This window comes from Drosophila serrata, unplaced genomic scaffold, assembly GCF_035046125.1.
Source record: "Drosophila serrata isolate PLE 108 unplaced genomic scaffold, ASM3504612v1 contig_60, whole genome shotgun sequence".
Taxonomy (NCBI): domain Eukaryota; kingdom Metazoa; phylum Arthropoda; class Insecta; order Diptera; family Drosophilidae; genus Drosophila; species Drosophila serrata.
Genome location: NW_028256958.1, coordinates 84667 through 103408, shown reverse-complemented (window position 1 = coordinate 103408; position 18742 = coordinate 84667). Strand labels below are relative to the sequence as shown.

The following is an 18742-nucleotide window of genomic DNA, read 5'->3' as shown; positions in this document are numbered from 1 at the left end:
TGAAGAAAATTAAAACATACATCTATAAGACGACGAGCGAATATGACTTATCGATGTCCAGGGCATTTTGTATCAGGCGGGCCAATTTCTAAATTAGTATTCATTCTGAGTCTGTCAAGAAATAAGCCCTTCTCGAACCTGTTCAAGGTTCCTACGGCTGGATGACGAGCGGCGGCTCTATCTAAACTAGTTCTGCCCCAACTGTGTGTGACGTCGTGTCGAAGTGAATGCCGATGTAGAGGGCGTGATAGGGCTCATCACACGCTACTGCACCTTCATCGTCAGAAGTAACGGCGCCAATTCTCCACCACTGAATGAAAGGAAGAGACACTTGAGCCGAGTAACATCGTCGACCATTCGTTTAAATATTTATGTACATCAAGTTTTCTCTTCGTCACTACTAAAATTTTTAAAAAGCTGTTTCCATAAGCAAGGAGGAGGTCCAAAGTACAGTCCTCCAGATTAACAAGGGGACAGATAACATCCTGTCATCCTGCGTCACCTCGGCTACAAGGATACTCGCACCTTCATAGCAGCCGACATATACCACAGAGGTGAGTCACACGCCTTTATACTTTCCACTAACTTAACGTAGGGGAAAAGCACAGCTTTATACGTCGCACCCCGTCAAACGTGCTTTATTTTATCCTCGTATCGAGACAGGGAATTATGGATTTTGAATTGAGAATCCTTAAGATACCATCGTTTTCAGACAATAAGGACCACAGGAAGACAATACGGCAAAGAAACTTATAGAGAAACTGCTGCTCCAATACAGTTATAGCCCTAGAAACGGCTGGATATCGGAAGTTGCTATCGAACGCCAACCCACCATACCGATCCTACTCAAGCGCGACGGTGGGCTTTAAAAAGCAAGAAAATACAGTCATATGAGCCACAAGCCTCATTCTTACTGGAGGCGCTAGAAAATCTGCTGGACCTTTACCAACCAGCATACCTACATGGTTCGTTAATAGACACAATTTTAAGAGCCCTACACAATACTAGCGCACAGAGGAACGCTACAAGGTGGGGTCCTGTCGCCTCTCCAATTGATTCTGGTGGTTTTCGACCTGATCAAGAGATTCGAGAGAAAACCCCAAAGATAATAGCTTTTGCTAACGAAATATTGACCAAATATATAAATTAAAATCTTGATCATATATATAAATTGACCATCAGATCAGGGAGATGTGTGAGTGGGAGGACACTACCAACGCGGACAATAGGGAGTCAAATTCCTCGGCAAAGTACTAGAAAGCAAGCTTGCATGGAAACCCAAGCGTTTAATAAGCTACCATGGCGCTATTCGCATCCATCGAAGATGCTTAACAACAAGTGGGGTGTCTCGTCGGGTCAAATCCACTGGGTCTACATATCGGTAGTGCGCCCGACTCTGCTGTATGGAGTGTTAGTATGGTGGCAAGTATAGGAAAATAAGACGAACAGCGTCGTCATCGAGGCATGAGTAGTATATTTGACGACATGATACCCAGAACTTGCCCGGACATCAATACAAGACCATTCATCATACCCTGGAAAAAGAGTCAGGACCATATTCAATACACGATATACACTGACGGCTTTAAAATGGAAGGGCAAAGACCCTAAGAAAAGAATGTCCTATAAGCCAAAGCAGAAAATTCCAGGCACAAGTCTGTACTATCAGGAAAGCGGTAGAGCTTCTGCAGAGCATAGTCCACAAAATGAGGTGGTCAACTTGTTTTTAGACAGCCAAGCGACGATAAGATCGAGGCAATCGTCTATGGTCAATTACAAAAATTACCTGGCAGATCTTTTGCAGACCTCTACATGAAGTTCCATGAATCCAAGTAGACCGAAACTTTGGAGCATCTCATCTATAAGTGCTCTAGTTCTGGCAACAAATAGATATCTGGGTGCTCCAGTACCAGAACCACTAGATGACGCCTCCACGAAGACGTCCTTAATTCTCATGGATTTCGGAACCAGGTAGACAGTCTCTTGGTTCTTACACAAAACATCCGGACAACTAAGGGCCATATTGGCTTATGCGTGGCTTATACTTAATCTATATATATAAAAATGCTCTGTTCGTGTCTACATCCTTCATAGACTCGAAAAGTTCTGAACCGTTTAAGCCCAAATTTTTACACAACATGCGTTGAGGTTCCAGCTCGGTTATTGACTACTTTTGATGTTGATAGCTTATCTGCGGTTGCGAATATATCTATTTTTTTAGCGTTTCCAAGTGCCCCTACTGCTGCGCCATCTACAGGCAGCCAGCTGAATCAAAGCATTTCCTGTCAAACATTCAAAACATATTGAAAGAAGAAACTTGAAAAGTTCTGAACCGTTTAAGCCCAAATTTTTAGAGAACATGCGTTGAGGTTCCAGCTCGGTTATTGACTACTTTTGATGTTGATAGCTAATCTGCGGTTGCGAATATATCTATTTTTTAGCGTTTCCCCGTGCCCCTACTACTGCGCCCTCTACAAGCAAATCAAAGCATTTCCTGTCAAACATTAAAAACATATTGAAAGAAGAAATTGGAGATACAAATTTTATTTTTTGTTCAGGTTCAGTAAGAAACGAAGTCATGCCACCAAAGAAGTCGAGATTGGGTCGTCGTATTCGCAATACAGAAGCAAAAAGACGTAAGATTGCGAATATGACTGACGAAGAACGGGCCTCCATCCGAGAGACGCGGCTGCGCGATGAACTTTTACTCATACAGGTTAATGGTTCGGAGGACCGATTGCAATCATATATTGAAATGTCGTCAGTTGTTTCATCAGTACATTGTCGATATGTATGCAAAAATTGAAACAACGTTAGCTGTTCCTCCGATTGAATCAGAAGAAACTTCGGTCCGAGGAATATATACATTTGCGGGATGCTATGATGAATGACCGTAATACAACCAACGTTGGAAAGCTCACGATTTTGCCATCCTCATACATAGGTAGTCCGAGCCACATGCATGAATATGCTCAAGATGCCCAGGCATATGTTCGTTGCTACGGCCGTCCAGACTTATTTATCACCTTCACATGCAATCCAGCTTGGGACGAGATAGTTCAGCTGTTATTTCCTGGACAATCATATAGGGATAGGCATGACATCACAGCCCGTGTTTTTAGACAAAAGCTCAAGTCACTGATGGATTTCATTGTGAAACATGGAGTTTTGGGATCTGAGCGGTGCTGGATGTATTCAGTAGAATGTCAGAAGAGAGGATTGCCGCATGCGCACATACTGATTTGGCTGTATGATAAAATTACTCCAGACGAAATTGACAATGTGATATGCGCTGAGATTCCACGAGCAGAGGTTGATACAGATTTGCATGCAGTTGTCATCAAGAACATGCTCCATGGCCCATGTGGTACCCTCAACCGAAGTTCACCATGCATGGTAGACGGGAAGTGTTCCAAGCGATATCCTCGAGCATTTACAGCCAACACCGTAACAGGGGACGATGGATATCCTCTGTATAGGAGACGGTCAACTGAAGATGGAGGGACTTCGGCAACTTTAAACATGAGAATTGGTGATATTGAGGTAGACAATCGTTGGGTGGTTCCATACTCAACACTATTGTCAAAATCATACAAAGCGCACATCAACGTAGAATATTGCAATTCCGTGAAATCGATTAAATATATCTGCAAGTACGTGAATAAAGGCAGCGATATGGCAGTTTTTGGTGTTCAGGCAGAAAATGGGGACAGCAATGCAGTACGAGTTGTCGATGAAATATCTCAATACCAGGCTGGAAGATACAAAAGCAGCAACGAGGTTGCATGGAGAATTTGTTCGTTCCCCATTCATGAACTCTATCCAGCTTTAGTTCACTTGGCAGTCCATTTGGAGAATGGTCAACGTATCTATTTCACAGAAAGAAATGTGCAAGAAAGAGTCCTGAATCCGCCAGCGACAACTCTGACTGCCTTCTTCACCTTATGCCAGGAAGATGATTTTGCCGGAACATTGATGTATTCAGAAGTGCCCTCTTAACCACAATTTGCCACAGAGAAACGTGGCAGGGTACAGCTAGTATAATATAAAATATTAAAATGTTGAAACATTTACATACACATATTATAAATGAAGTTTTGCAGTTACAGTTTTTTGCAGTTTTTTTTATTTTCCCTAACATTTACCGATCATTATAATGTCTACTATAAAATAAAGTAATCCGATTTAACAATGAGAGTAGAAAGAAGACAATGTGCTAAGTTTCATTCAGATGGCTCCAAAAACTGAATGACTCGCTTGCGTAAAAACGGACAGACGCAAGAAAAGACGGACGGACAGATAGTTATTTGAAAATTCCCCACGTTGACAAAATAAAGTATTTTCCTTAGATTGTCCTAATTCTTTTTTCTGGGCAACTAGATCCTTTCGGACGGATAAGAGTATATCCATCAATTGTTGTCGCTGCAAAAATTTTCTGTTGTAGAGAATTAGGGTACATGAAGTATAGATCTTAAGTGTAATAGACCTTAGCAATAAATGTAGTAAATTTAGCTTGTAACTTAATAAATGTATGCTTGTATATTTTTTGGGTTACTTGAATTTAAATTTACTTTCAAAGGAATTTTTATTTAGCATAAATATGTATCTATATATCTGTCTTAACAACTAACAAAAACTAATAAGTTATTATGAGTTTATAACAAAAATATGTTATTGTATGTTTGTCAAAAAACTTGGGTTTAATGTTATGTAATATATATTATAAATTGTCTGTCATATATTGTTCTTGACTCACCTCCTTGATCATCAAGGGCTACAAGTGTACGTATCCCTGCTTCCTTGCTCTGATGTGCAGCAAATTGAAATGTAAATAATTTGTGAAAGTGTATAAGTATTAAAATGTGTTATTATTGTTTAAATATGTTAGTATATTAATAAAAGTTTGTACTATGTATAAAGTAGAATGGTTATCAAAAAAGGTTTAAAATTCATATTTCCCCATAAATAAACCGATTTTCTGTATTATTTTTATTTAAATGACCTACCAGCTAAATTAATAAAATGTTATTGTTATAACCCAACATTTTGGATTTTTAGCTGATAAAATTCTTAAAAAGTAAATTTTTAAAATATATAAATTCGAAGTGTCGAAAATACAGAATTATTTTTAAGTTCAAAGTAAAATAGAAAATAACAAAAATTAATTTCGCACAAAAAGCGCTCGGTAACTTTAGTTCTACTAAGGAATCGTTATTTGAACTGAAATCGATCGCAAATACAATGAATATGAAGACAACAAATAAGGCAGCAAAAAGAAATGTGTAAAACAAGGCGCTGGCTTGTAACGCAAAATTGTTTTTATGCGCAGATTTTAAACTGAACATTGCTAATCGAGAATATCGTGGTGAACGTACCAAAAAATGCTACCTGAGCTGATAATCGGCTTAAATAAAACATTAATTTTTCATTTTTTTAAATTTAAAAATCAAGTGAATATGGTTATATTAAGATTTTTTCTTTAACTTTAGAGTTAATCATTAGATTTGACACAAAGAAAGTTTGCAACGCAGTGAAGAAGACATTTTCGATCAGGATCATCAGCCGAATCGATCTAACCAGTTTTAAAACTATCTAAATGATAGTGCAGTTAGTGTTCTATATACTCTCACTCGTATATATGTTTGTCGGAATGGGCCGGATCGGACGACTACATCATATAGCTGCGAGGGTGTAAAAACTTAAACGTGCCAAAGTTAGCTTATTTTCTTATTTTGTCTTCAATTTCTCCGATAATATTTCATATTCCTTTATAAGAACCACAAACCACCTCCCAGTACCAAAAGGTATTGTAACAGAGAGGGGCGGCTCTTTTTACACTCGATAATGACAACACGGCAACTATTTTGGGGTATTACGCGTCGGAATTTTATTTGTTGAAATGTGAAATATAACTAACTACATGTAACTAAAAGCTAGCTTGGGCGAGCGGATTGAAAGCTCTTTAGACTGATATAAAAGGGAGGGAAAGCCTACGGGAAATTTGGAGGCTGGTAGCGGTATCACACTGCCTCTCGAAAATAAGCGCCCTTTCGACGTAAACACTGACATTGGAGCGAACGTCCTCAGCAGAGATCTGGAAAGGCTATGTAGATTTCATTGAAGAATATGAAGAACTTGGACACATGAAACTAGTGGATCCCACAAACATACCCCCTGATCACTATTTCATCCCACACCACTGTGTGCTGAAACCTGAAAGCAGCACTACAAAAAAAACAAGCAATAAATCATTGAACGATATATTGTACGCTGGACCTACTGTATAGAGCGAATTGTTTGCAATCTTGCTACGCTTCCGCACAGACATAGAGAAAATGTATCGCCAAGTGTGTTTGGAATTTATGACCGAGAAAGCCAAGAACCATTTTTCGCTTGGATTATCCGTGCACAAGCATGACTTCTACTTCGACGACTGTCTCACAGGAGCAAACACCATCCCTGAAGCAGTCCACATTCATCAAGAATTAAATAAAATACTGCTACCGTCCGGATTCAAGCTTCGAAAGTGGTGATCCAACAATGATCAAGTGCTAACCCAAAGTCAACATAAAGACATTGTCACAAACGTCAAACTTAACAAAACTTTGTAACCACACAGTGTTAAAACTTTGCGTTTGCTCTGGATACCACAAAAGGATCAGTCAGCGTCCATTCACAAAAGAGCGAAGCCTCAACTATCACGAAACGAGTGGTATGTTCTGAATCGTCCCAAATATTCGATCCACTAAGACGAATTGCCCCCGTTCTGGTAAAAGCAAAAATATTTATGCAAACCCAGTGGGAGCTTCAGAGGCACATCTTTGATGGAAAGGTGGCAGGTACTCAAGAATTACACACTTTTGTCGACGCTTCAGAACGAGCATACGGAGCGGCAGTTTATGTACGTACCACATATAAAAATAATCAAGTTTCTGTCTTTTGCTCTGCTCAAAATCGAGAGTAGCACCATCACTGACTGATTCAACTGTAGTCCTGTCCTGGATAAGTGCATCAGCATCATCATACCTCACTTTCATGGCGAATCGGATTGCTAAATCCAAGCTGTTTTACACCAATCTCAGTGGCGTCATGTATCATTAGCAAACAACCTGGCAGATGAACTATTGCGAGGGATTGCCGCAAGCAAATTAGATGGGGCATAAACTCTGGAAATATGGACCACTATATTTACACAGTTCCCGCGACAAGTGGTCAAAAGTACCGACCACCGTTGCCAGCGATCTGGAACGGCGGCTGAAGCAAGTGAGTTTCCCATCATGTAAAGAGCAGATTGGTAGGGAGCTATAAATTTGCAAACACAGCAACTCGTATCATAAATTACAACATATTTCAGCATATAAGACGCGTTTCTGTAATAAACAAAACAGAGCTCCAACAACCACACTGAGTGTCGGTGAATTGGCTCATGCAAAGACAATCATCTTGCACACCATTAAAAAAAAACTGATTTTGGTGTTGAATATAAACAACTCACTCACAAAATGGTGCACAAATGGAGTTCGATAGTCTCCTTGTCCCCTATAATTGTTAATAACGGTCTATCAGAGTCGAAGTGAGATTAGAAGAGTCTAGACTTACATACGATACAAAAAATTAGGTCCTTTCATACAATAATCTAATTTTGAAGATGATGTTGCGAAAAATGCATGAAGATAACTTGCATTGCGGAGCACATGGACTATCGCCAGACTGCAATACTGGATTCTGAATGCCAAAACAATGGCAAGGGGAATAATACACAGCTGTGTCATATGTACAAGAGCTCGACCCAAATTAATACAGCAAATCATGGGCAATCTACCAGCTGACCGAGTGACACAGGCTCGACCATTCTTTAACTCTGGAGTTGACTACTGCGGCCTACTACTACTAACTCGGGAAACCGTGGGATATGCTGTCCACACGGCTGACATCGGTCGTTACTGCGGCAAGATATTTCGGAATGGTGGTGGGCCAAGCAGTTGACGCAGTAGTTCTATTCGATGACTGCCTGGAGCCGTTTCTCAGCGCTAAGTCTAAGCAAACGGTGGCACTTTTGTAGAGGATGGTTTCCTCGGCATAGGAAGGATAAAATACCTCGGGAACGTCTGCTCTTGATGTTGCCGTAGGGCACCCAGTAATTAAAGGCGTTGGGAGAAGTAGTGACTCGCGTGGAGAACGATGATATCCTTTGGATCGGTGCTGACACTATCCTTGAAGTATCATAAGGAATCGGAGCACCTTAGGATTTGCTTGGATGAAGCAAAGTGTGATGCCGACCGTGACATGTTGTAGTATGCACATATATTGAATACCCACTGTACCAAGAGTATTTATCGGGTACACACTGTAACACTTTGTTGCAGTGTTTACATAACTCATGAACCTCAAGTGGACGAAATATGAACTGCCCACTTATACATTGGCCCGCACACAAATAGTACAAGTGTCAGCATAAATGCAACACGAGCGGACCACATGTATGTATGTGCATATATCTCCGCGCTCAGTTTTAAGCGAGCATAGCTATGTGTTTATGTATTTAAGAATATATAACTGTCTCTCTGCCGCCGCCTGCGAGCAGCGCAGCTACGAGACTTAGCCTTACTTAGACTTAAGAAATATTGTAAAAGGACAGAGACATTTTGATCGTTGGAGCGGCACCTCAGCTGCTTCTAATTAATAAAAACCCAACTTTAAATAAAACCCCTGGAGTATTCTATTATGATGTGGAGATTATTTTATATCTTGGCAATTATATCTTAACATGGCGACCGTGACTAAAATATTATCATATAATCTGGCGATGATCCTATAACATCTTCTGGAGAAACGACTGTTCACTGAGTCCTAGCAGACACCCATCGAGAAAGAAATAAAAAAAAAAGTAAATTTGAGAGAGTGGAGTGTAATGGGCTGGAGTTAAACAAAAATACAAGAAATAATAATAATAATAAAATAATAATAATAATAATGAGAGTCTGAGTGAGTAGAGTGAAAGTAATGGGTAATCGCGGAGGAGTTGCGAAAAAAATAAAAAAAAAGAATAGCACACCTGAAGTGGCTACTCTATGTGAATAATCCACCTCCCGCGTGGGCTACGTCCCAAAAACTTCAGAAAGAATTGGATTTTCTGAATGAACAAATAATAAACAACAAGAATAAACACCCAAAAATTGCTGCCACTCACTCAAGAAAAATTAATGAAAAAATAATAGCAAAACCTACAACACCCAAACCATTACCAAAACTTGAAAAGACATGCCCGAAGGATTGCCCTGGACCACTGGACAGCCCCCACTGCAACTATACCTGTGCGAGGACCGGCACCGGTAACGCCTGAGCCCAAAAGGCCGCGGTGGCCTCCTGCGCCACCGAGGGAACGTCAGCGTAGCCAAACCGGCGATGACCAGCTGACGTAGAGGGAAGAAACGTAACCAACCGAGCTGAAAATTTCTTTTTTACCAATGCACTGCGTTGCATAATTTTTTTGATTGCACTGCGATGCATATTTTTTTTATATAATATAAAATAATTTGTAAAATTGAGCGGAACCTTTTCTGCCCAATTAGAAAGTATGGCTCGTATAGCTGTACAAATAATAGGTAGGGAAAAATGTTAGAGAAAAACTAAGATTCTTTTTAAATTTCCTTTTAATGAGAAGTAATAGAATAAGTAAAACAGATCAAATAAATGATTCTGACTATTACTTCCCAGAAAAATTATATAAAATTACAAAATATGACCCAAATGAAAATAAAAGAGAAATTGGAAAAATACAAATAGATACAATATTCAAAATGGGTCTTGTGGATTTAAAAACTGTGGATTCCACTGCAAATGTAATTAATAAGGTTGAGACACAAAATATTGATTCCAATTTAACAAACATTTTATTGTCAATTATTGTTTTTATTATGTGCGCAGTTATTTTGTATAAAGCTTATATGTTCCACAATAGGTGCATATCAAAAAGAGCCATAAATAAAAGCCAGGCTAATGACCTGGACAAGATATAATGAGCGCTGACACGATTTGAAATAAAATGTTTTGAATTAATATCCAAAAATAAAAAAAAATAAAATAAAAACAAATATGTATGACTATGTAAAATGTATTAAGAACTAAAAATAAAAAAAAAATATAAGAAATACATTCCTTGAAATAAAATAAGAATGATTTAAAATAATAAATAATTACAAAAAAAAAAATTAGCACAATGTCTAGTAATCAGGCTGACATTAGGAGTACCGACATGAGTGAGGAGATGCAGAAAATTGCCATTGATTGCGCAAGACAGGCTCTTAACGAGAATAGCATCGAATATAAGATTGCCGAACACATTAAAAATCAGTTCGATATAAAATTCAAACCTAAATGGCATTGCATTGTCGGCAGTGAATTCGGATCTTATGTATCTCATGAACCAAACAATTTTATCTATTTCTATTTGGACAAGCTAGCCATTCTATTGTTTAAGAGAGGTTAGAAATAGAAAGTCAGTTATGATTCGAGCTTCGTTCACAAAATAATTCCATCAAATAATGGAATGGGACGAATTATACAAGGAATTAAATTATATAAAAATTGATTTTGACAAATCCTATAAGTCATTATCAAGAACTCGGCAAGCACAGCAAAATACTGTGAACAAACATGCTGAAATATTAGTAGACCGCTTTAACACTGCGCGTATACTAATACATGACCAGAGAGACCGGCTAGACAAAGCCCATTGGTCTCGAGTATCAAAGTTCTTGAACAGATTGCGAGAGAACTTAATATTCGTTAAACAAAGGTATAACTTGGCCATTTCAGTGCCAACTATACTAAACACCCCTTTGACAATAGAGACAGAGTCAGAATTATCAGATTCGCCAGCCCTTGAGCCGGCTGAGATAGATAACCCCGTCTCTACAGACCCCGAAATAGAGGAAAAAGATATATACAACCTCACTATTCCTGCAGTCCTCATTCAATCTGAATTATCAGATCAGGACCTCACGGACACGGATAATAACGACAGCATTGTAGAAGTAAAACCGACCACAATGGCTGACGAAACCATTGCCCAAAGGGCATATATTAAAGAGATTTCGAATGCCATCCCAGAATTCAACGGGCAAAGGATACAGCTTCAGAGATTTGTAACAGCTTTGAAGTTGGTTAACCTTACGAAAGGCACTTTCGAAAATTTAGCCGTAGAAGTGATTAAATCCAAAATTGTAGGATCAACGCTATACAGAGTACAGAATGAGACAACAATAATTGCAATAATAAAGAAACTGCAAGACACTATAGTCGGTGAAACATCCGACGTGGTGAAAGCAAAAATGTCAAAAACAGTCCAGAAAGGCAAAACAGCCGAAAAATTTACATCAGAAATAGACAACCTACGAAAGCTCCTCGAAGCTTCATATATTGACGAAGGCCTTCCGGCCGAACACGCTGACAAATTCAGCACGAAGGAAGCCATCACCACAATGGTTAAAAATTGTGAGCATGGCAGACTCAAAACAATATTAGAAGCAGGAAATTTCACAAACATGAATGAGGCCGTCACTAAGTACATACAATGTAGTACTGAAATGACAGGTAATGCCAATTCAATATTGTACGTCCACCGAGGAAACAACTATCGCGGCAACAATTACAGATACAATTATCGCGGTAGAGGTCATAGCCGAGGTAACTACCGAAACAATGGCTATAACCAAAATAACGGTTACAACCGGAATTATAATAATCAAAACAATAATTATTATAGAGGAAATAACCGCGGTGGAAATAACCGTGGCGGAAACAACCGCGGGGCAAGCAATAATCAGAATAATGTCCGAGTAACCCAAGGTAACTCGGGAAACCAGCAGAACCCTTCAGCTATTTAGAGCCCAAAAATGGCTCAGTAAAAACCATCAACCTTAATCTCAGCATCTTTGTAAAAATTAACAATGAAAGAACAGGTAAACCTTATACACTGTTGCTTGACACTGGTGCAGATATATCTATATTAAAAGAAAATGTAGATATATTTGAAAATGTAAATGATTAAATTCATACCCAAATATCGGGAATTGGTGAAGGCACAATCTCTTCAAAAGGTTTAGCCTGTATAGAACTCACTACAGGTAAATATATAATTCCGCACGACTTCTATTTAGTCGAGCAAAATTTCCCAATACCTAGTGATGGCATACTAGGAATAGATTTCATAAAACAATATAATTGCCAATTAGATTTCACACAGAGTGGCGACTCACTAATTCTTCGCCCAAACAACTTAAATTATCCCATTAAATTACAAATACTTCATACTTGTGAAAATAATGCCACAGTACTCCCAGCTCGTTCCGAAGTTGTCCGTGAAATACAAATTCCCTCAATAAAAAATCAAATACTGATATTAAATCAAGAAATTGATGAAGGAATTTATATCGCAAATACGATATCCAATCACAAAAATACTTATGTCAGTATTATAAATACAACAAATTCCAATAAGATTGTAAATTTAAATAAAATTAAATATGAAACTCTAAATAATTATGATATAATAAAAGAAACTAACGAAGGAAGAGATGACTTCGTTATGAAAAAGCTAATTAAAAACTTTCCGCCCTTGTTCAAAAATGAATTAAAAGAGTTATGCACCAGATATACAGACATATTCGGACTGGAAACCGAATCGATAACAACAAATAATTTTTACAAGCAAAAGCTTAGAGTGAAGGATGATGAGCCCGTATACATTAAGAACTATAGAAGTCCTCACAGCCAAGTACAAGAAATTCAATTCCAAGTGCAAAAATTGATAGATGACAAAATAGTCGAACCATCAACTTCAGCTTATAATAGCCCCCTTTTATTAGTTCCGAAGAAGTCCCTCCCGGACTCTGACAAGAAAAAATGGCGATTAGTAATCGACTATCGTCAAATTAATAAAAAGCTATTGTCCGATAAATTCCCACTACCTAGAATTGATGATATTCTAGATCAACTAGGTAGAGCAAAATATTTTTCATGCCTAGACTTAATGTCTGGCTTTCACCAAATTGAACTTGAAAAAAGTTCCAGGGATATAACGTCATTTTCAACGAGCAATGGCTCGTATCGTTTTACGCGATTACCATTTGGCTTGAAAATAGCCCCAAATTCATTTCAGAGAATGATGACTATCGCTTTCTCTGGATTAGAGCCTTCGCAAGCATTTCTTTATATGGATGACTTAATAGTCATAGGATGTTCCGAAAAACATATGCTCAAGAACTTAACTGATGTCTTTGAGAAATGTAGGCAACATAACCTAAAGTTACATCCTGAAAAATGTTCATTTTTCATGCATGAAGTCACATTTTTGGGACATAAATGCACAGATAAAGGAATCTTGCCAGACGATAAAAAATACGACATTATAAAGAACTACCCAGTCCCACATGATGCGGACAGCGCTAGACGATTCGTTGCTTTTTGCAATTACTATAGGCGCTTTATAAAAAATTTTGCCGACTATTCTCGCCACATAACCAGGTTATGTAAAAAAGATGTAAAATTCGAATGGACATCTGAATGCCAGAATGCCTTCGATCATCTTAAAACGGCACTTATAAATCCAACCCTGTTACAATATCCAGATTTTTCTAAAGAATTCTGCATAATAACCGATGCAAGTAAGCAAGCGTGTGGAGCGGTTTTAACTCAAAACCATAATGATATCCAACTTCCAATTGCATATGCATCACGATCCTTTACTAAAGGAGAAAGTAACAAAAGTACTACTGAGCAAGAATTAGCTGCTATTCATTGGGCTATAACACATTTTCGACCATATATTTATGGTAACCATTTTACGGTTAAAACAGACCATAGACCACTAACATATTTGTTCTCAATGGTAAATCCTAGCTCTAAATTAACACGTATGAGGCTTGAATTAGAGGAATTCGATTTTACGGTAGAATACCTGAAGGGTAAAGATAACTACGTAGCTGATGCATTATCAAGAATAACCATCAAGGAGTTACAAAACATTACTGGAAATATAAAAAAAGTCACTACAAGAAATCAAAGTAGACAGAAATCCTGCGCAGGAGACAAAAAAACAGAATTGCCTAAGCAATCTGAAGAAAAAGCTTCAAAGCCCAACGTATATGAAGTCATTAATAATGATGAAGTACGTAAAGTAGTGACCTTGCATGTAAATAATAAAATGTGTTTATTCAAACACGGAAAGAAAATTACAGCAAATTATGATGTTAGCGATTTGTATACTAATGGAACCTTTGACTTAGGTCAATTCTTCCAAAGGCTTGAAAAGCAGGACGGTATTAACAAAATCAGCCAACTCAAAGTGGCACCGTGGGAAAATATCTTTGAACTAGTTTCAATTGATAATTTTAAAATAATGGGCAATAAAATATTGAAATTATTAAGAGTAGCGCTACTCAACCCGGTGACCGTAATAAAAAATAATAAAGAACAAGAAAGAAAGCTAACTTCGGCACGCCGAAGTTTATATACCCTTGCAGATATAACTTCTATGACTTGGAATCTCAACAATATAAATTATATTTATTTGTGTTAAAAAACAATGAAGTAATACCTGCTTTCATTTCATTCACCTATACATATTATATTTGCAGTTTTACTGCAGATTTTCATTTTTCCTCTACATCTAACGATCGTTTGTATGGCACCTATATGATATAGTCGTCCGATTTTCATGAAATTTGACACACAATTTAAGACTAATATAAAATGGCTATACCTCAAATTTGATGAAAATCAGCTGAAAACTAAAAAAGTTATAAATTTAATTGTATTAATTTCTCGATCGTTCCTATGGGAGCTATATGATATAGTAGTCCGATTTTCATAAAATTTTATACAAAATTGTAGAGTATAGGAAAATGGCTATATCTCAAATTTGATTCAATTGAAAACTGAAAAAGTTAAAATTTTTTTTAAAAAAATTTTCCGATCATTCCTATGGCAGCTATATGATATAGTCGTCCGATCCGGCCCGTTCCGACATATATACGAGTGAGAGTATATAGAGGACTAACTGCAAAGTTTCATTCAGATAGCTTCAAAACTGAGGGACTAGTTTGCGAAGAAACGGACAGACGGACAAAAGGACAGACGGACATGGCTAGATCGACTCGGCTGTTGATCCTGATCAAGAATATATATACTTTATATAGTCGGAGGTGCCTCCTTCACTGCGTTGCAAACTTCTGACTGAAATTATAATACCCTGCAAGGGTATAAAAAGAAGCAATACTGTCTACATTCCATGATGATCCAATACAAGGTGGTCACACAGGCATTACAAAAACCTTGGCCAAGGTCCAGAGACACTATTACTGGAAAAATATGCCCAAAGACATAAAAGAGTACATAAGAAAATGTCCAAAATGCCAAAAGTATAAAACGACTAAACATACAAAGACACCATTAACTATAACCGAAACTCCACAACGAGCTTTCGACAGGATAATTGTGGATACAATTGGTCCACTACCAAAATCAAATAATGGAAACGAATACGCAGTAACACTCATCTGCGATTTAACTAAATATTTAGTAGCTATACCCATACCAAACAAAAGTGCAAATACAGTAGCAAAAGCTATATTTGAAGATTTTATTCTAAAGTACGGTCCAATGAAGACGTTCATTACGGACATGGGAACGGAATATAAAAATTCAATTATTGAAGATCTATGTAAATACTTACATATTAAAAACATTACTTCAACTGCACACCATCACCAGACAGTAGGAACCGTGGAGCGAAGCCACAGAACACTTAATGAGTTCATTCGTTCATACATCTCAGTCGACAAAACAGATTGGGATGTATGGCTACAATACTTCGTTTATTGTTTTAACACAACCCCCTCTATGGCACATGATTATTGTCCATATGAGCTAGTTTTTGGTAAAACTTCAAATTTGCCAAAACATTTCAATAGCATAGATAGAATAGAACCCCTTTATAATATAGAAGACTATGCTAAGGAATCAAAATTTAGATTAGAACAGGCATATAAGAGAGCTAGAATAATGCTAGATGTTAATAAACAAAAACAAAAAGATAGATACGATAAAAATAGCTTAGACTTTGAATTAGAAATAGGTGATCAGGTTTTATTAAAAAATGAAACTGGCCATAAGCTGGACTTTAAATATACAGGTCCTTATAAGGTAGAACAAATAGGAGATAGAGACAACATAACTATAACAAACATTAAAAATAAAAAAACAAGTAGTACACAAGGATAGATTAAAACCTTTTATTTCATAATTAATTTAGTTTTTTCTATATTTCACGTATGGCCATACATGAATAAATACGATAAACAACAATTAATTCTACAATTATAAATAACATACATAGCATAAATATGATATCAATAATTACCATATATAGCATAAATAATACAAATACTATACATAACATAAAAAAAAAAAAAAATCAATATAATATTATAAAATAACTTCATTATATTACGTTATTTTTCAAAAGGAGGGAGATGTAGTATGCACATATATTGAATACCCACTGTACCAAGAGTATTTATCGGGTACACACTGTAACACTTTGTTGCAGTGTTTACTTAACTCATGAACCTCAAGTGGACGAAATATGAACTGCCCACTTATACATTGGCCCGCACACAAATAGTGCAAGTGTCAGCATAAATGCAACACGAGCGGACCACATGTATGTATGTGCATATATCTCCGCGCTCAGTTTTAAGCGAGCATAGCTATGTGTATGTATTTAAGAATATATAACTGTCTCTCTGCCGCCGCCTGCGAGCAGCGCAGCTACGAGACTTAGCCTTACTTAGACTTAAGAAATATTGTAAAAGGACAGAGACATTTTGATCGTTGGAGCGGCACCTCAGCTGCTCCTAATTAATAAAAACCCAACTTTAAATAAAACCCCTGGAGTATTCTATTATGATGTGGAGATTATTTTATATCTTGGCAATTATATCTTAACAATGTCGAACAGTTGTGGGTGCTTGTGCAATCGTGAATTCTGTGACCTTTTGCAAAGCAAGTCTGACACAACAGCTTTTTCTGGATATAAGCCAAACGATCGTCAATCGTCATCTGAGGGAAGCTTGTATATATACGCTCTGGATGGTTATTTTTTGAACAAAAGGATTTTAGTACTTTAGTGGTGACACTTTGGAGGTTATAGGTTTGGATGGCCGAAGGCTGATCATAGGAGGTTGAATATAATCTATGGGCTCTAGAGTTTTATGGCGCTTCGTAAGGAAAAACCAAGTTGTAGCCATGTAGAAATTTCTTATTTAGGATGGACTGCTTCCATAATGCGAGCATCAGCATTCAAAGTTTCGTGGAGCACAAATAAACCAGAAAACAATCCCAATTCTCAGTAGAAAGGTCGGACACTTCGAGGGCCGTACGGCCATTGTGGATGGTATCTTGCAGATTCTTTAAGGCTGCCAAAGATTCGTGTATGATGGCCTGAATATTCAATAACCTTTTTAGTTGACTGTTCACCAGCGATCGTTTGTTTTCAAAACGCTCAGTAAGGTTTTCCCACGCTGAGCGTTGGTAATTGGCGAATTGGAAACTATATAAGTAAATATATATATATATAAAAACACCGAACTGCTGGAGAACTTCAGGAAGACACCTTACAAAAGAAATCTAAGGCCATTTTTAGAGGAAGCGGAAAGACGACGTCAACTACTGACAACAATAACAATAATAATAACAATAGAGCAAAAACGGCGTCGAAGACGTCGAAAGACTACATAAGACAATAAATGGAAAAAATCGTATAACCAGTACATCCGATAATGAAGAACTAAATCGAAGCAAGATAGAAACAATCCTTTATATGTACAACCATAAAATTAAACATGGCACCAATCATAGGCCAATATGGTCCTTATTTATCCGGATGTTGTTTTTCGCATGGACCTGGAGAATCTTACGCGGTGTTGAAGTCCTTTAGGATCGCGGTAGTTTTTGCGAAGGCAAGTAGTTCACTTTGCGTCCTCTTGGAGGCATCTGCTAGTGATGCCAGTACTGTGGAACCTAGGTGTTTAACTCTTGCCTGCTTTAGGGCTGGGAACTTACAGATGAGATGAGATGAGATACTCCAAGGTTAAGGTTGCCTCAGATTCATCGCATTTCTTGCAGCTGCCGTTGTTGGTGATGACCAGCTTGACTGCATGCGCGACAATCGAGCAGTGACCTGTAAGAATTCCCATCAACAGTCTGCAATCTTTTCGGGATGGGTGCAGTACATAGATGCTGAGTTTATTATTGCGTTCTTTGTACATTATTTTTGATGTTTTGCAGGTTGCGGAGTTCATTCTCGATCTGCTTTTTGCTTGTGCGTCTGCCCGCCTCTCCAACTCGCTTTGGAGCGTTCTAGGTAAGACTGGGACGTTTTCTGTTCTATCGTTAGCCAGGTTGACTTTTTCCTTTGCAAGTTCGTCCGTGTTTCCGCTTTCATCAATGCCCATGTCCATGTAGTCAGTTGTTCTGCTCATGGTTCGACCAATTGAGTTGTGCCCGTATCCCTGTGGCGACATATTTTCTAGCGCTAGCGGATATCTTACCTCAGCGCCCTAGATATGCAGAGCAGTGTCTGCCGCTGGGTTCTCTCCAAACGCTTTTTTATGTCCTTTTTTTCATGGCTTGCCACCACACAAAGACTCCGTAAAGCAAAGTCGGACGCACCACCGAT

The 18742-nt window shown here is 37.9% G+C and overlaps 1 protein-coding gene and 1 pseudogene across 7 annotated transcripts in view; one reads left to right on the top strand and one right to left on the bottom strand.

Moving 5' to 3' along the window:
- Snap25 (Synaptosomal-associated protein 25kDa) overlaps positions 1-18742 on the bottom strand; it is a 262071-nt gene that overhangs the window by 161277 nt on the left and 82052 nt on the right. For 5 of the 7 annotated variants that reach the window (XR_015272614.1, XR_015272618.1, XR_015272620.1 and 2 more), the window contains exon 3: positions 4757-4805. The exons of the other annotated variants lie outside the window; for them this stretch is intronic. Coding sequence is in view for 2 of the 5 variants with exons in the window: in XM_086836953.1 (XP_086693079.1) it covers positions 4757-4805 (49 nt within the window). In the remaining 3 variants the exon portion in view is untranslated. The remainder of the gene's footprint in view (positions 1-4756; positions 4806-18742) is intronic. 7 annotated transcript variants of the gene reach the window in all.
- Positions 10220-10489, top strand: LOC110180073 (dynein light chain 1, cytoplasmic pseudogene; annotated as a pseudogene).